The 2,222-nt window shown below is 56.7% G+C and overlaps 1 protein-coding gene across 1 annotated transcript in view; it reads left to right on the top strand.

Moving 5' to 3' along the window:
- Window positions 1-481: 481 nt before the first annotated feature.
- samd1b (sterile alpha motif domain containing 1b) overlaps window positions 482-2,222 on the top strand; it is a 9,914-nt gene continuing 8,173 nt past the window's right edge. The window contains exon 1 of the mRNA XM_071504028.1: window positions 482-1,824. Within this exon, the coding sequence (XP_071360129.1) occupies window positions 646-1,824 (1,179 nt within the window). The 5' untranslated portion in view covers window positions 482-645. The remainder of the gene's footprint in view (window positions 1,825-2,222) is intronic.

Here is a 2,222-nt window from a genome sequence, read left to right as displayed (position 1 = left end):
GTGTAATATTTTGCAACATGAGTATCATTCCAATAAAGTTTTACTGGTAAAATTCTGCAGGACGTGTGCGTGTGCTTCCTGGTTGTGTGGTTATTTGCTGGTTCAGCAGCTGCAAGTTGGGAGAAAAGTGAACAACTGATGGGACGTTTCTCATGCGCTCAGCTGGTCGGGTGCTGTGGCCGTACCTCGGGGGTCAGACGTCCATCACGGCCGCCTGATGCGGAGTGGGGCCGGAGCACATCTACCCATCTGTGGGGTTTGCGTCTGATTTGCCGTAACGCTTAAAGACACGACGATAACCGGGCTGCGCACTCGTCTGCGTCCCTGCCAGGACCGAGGGTTATAAACTGCGGAGCGATCGGGTCGAGACCGCGAACAAAGAACATCTGCGATGCGCTAAAAGGAAGCCAATTCCACCTTAAATGCCATTACATTTGCGTCTGTGGCGGAGACCCAGGCGCCATCTTCGGTCTACCTTAAGCGCACAATGTGGCCAACGAACGCAGGCGTACCAGCCGGGCTTCCGTCCTCATTCTCCTGCCGGGGATCGCGCTCTGGCTTCCCAGCTTTGACACAGCGTCACTTGTGAAACAACAGAGGAAAAGACGCACTCGGGCCAAACCCCGTCCGCACCAGCAGGAGAAGATGTCCGAGCCCAATAAGTACCGAGAGTGGATCCTGGAGACCATCGACTCCCTCCGGTCGAGGAAAGCCCGTCCGGATCTGGAGAGGATTTGTCGAATGGTCCGGAGACGACACGGGTCAGACCCGGACCGAACCAGGACAGAACTGGAAAAACTGATTCAAGAGCAGACGGTGCTCAAAGTTAGCTACAAGGGGTCCATATCGTACCGAAACGCGGCGAAGGTGCAGAGGAAAAGCAGAAAGAAGAGTGAGTTTACGGCGGCTGGCGGCGGCGGCGGCGGCGGCGGCGCGGAGGCAGCGAGGGAGCGGACCAAACACGACCATCTGAACAACAACGGCGACAGTGCGCACAGCTTCACCGACCAGGAGGAGGGAGAGGAGGACTCGGAGCCCAGCCCCGATCCCCACACTCAAACATCGGCCAGCACCACTGGCAAGAAGCTCAAGCCTGCCTCCAGCCGAAGTAGCGGAAACGGGTGCCTCAGTTGTGGCGCAACAACGGGCTGCGCTGTCGGGAGCGGCTGCAAAGAGGAGAAAGCAAGTGCGCCGAGAGACAAGGGATTAGGACAGCGGGGAGTGGGGGGGTGCCCGTCGCCCGGTCTCGGCCACAGCACAAGCGCACACGACGCCGGGGATGGCAGCAGGACAACCCCGAACAAAAGCGATGCACTTCGCGGAGGAAAGGAGGCTGCTCTGTCCGGAGCTGACACCCAGAACAAAACTTGCTCCGGGAGCGTCAGCAGCCTCCCTCCACAACAGAGGCAGACGGAGCCCCTCAAGCCCAAACTTCGAGTCGGAGGAGGGGGCACCAAAACAGCAGGGAACCACGCCAACTCCGACCTGGGCGACAGATTGGTGGCTTCTGTTCGGAGCCTGTCCGAAAAGAGCCTCCGAGGGGGCTCCGCCGCCGCGACCAGAGGCCACATGAAGCCGCTCGGGCTGAAGGAGATTCTGGGCTATCTGAGCAGCCAGGAGCGGCTGTCGGAGGAGAAGCTGACCCGAGGCAAAGTCAAAGTGGTCATGGAGAGAGAGGTGGCGAGAGGCAGGCTGCGCAGGACCCGCTGCGGGAACATCACTCTTCCTCTGAGGGGGATGGTGGTGGAGGAGCCGACGCCGAAGAATGCGTCCGCTGACAGACTTGTGAAGAGCGCACTGCAGGACAAGCAGCCGGCGAGGAAGGTGGGCAGCGCTGACTTAATATTTCCAACACGTCCAGGTTGTACAGAGCGCACTGAGCAGCGCTGGCTCGCTGATAAATTAATGATCGCTGGTTAAAACACACACACACACACACACACACACACACGGCACAGGGACGCGCTTCGGCTTCCCCCGCCTCATTTATATATATATATATATATATATATATATATATATGTATGTGTGTATATATATATATATTTTTTTTTTTTTTCTTGTTAAATCTCGATGTTTTCAATGCAAAAGTGTTTGAGGTGATTTTGAAGGTTAATAGTTTCGCTTTGTCGGTTAATTGTCAGCGGGATGCGACCGTGGCTGTTTGACGGTAACGCTCTCTACAGCCACGGCAGATATGTGTGCGTGTGTGCGTGTGTGCG

The sequence above is a fragment of the Trachinotus anak genome, unplaced genomic scaffold (assembly GCF_046630095.1).
Source record: "Trachinotus anak isolate AG129_WGS33_773 ecotype Australia unplaced genomic scaffold, CSIRO_AGI_Tana_v1 ptg000019l, whole genome shotgun sequence".
Lineage (NCBI taxonomy): Eukaryota > Metazoa > Chordata > Actinopteri > Carangiformes > Carangidae > Trachinotus > Trachinotus anak.
This window is presented reverse-complemented; position numbering and strand designations above follow the sequence as displayed.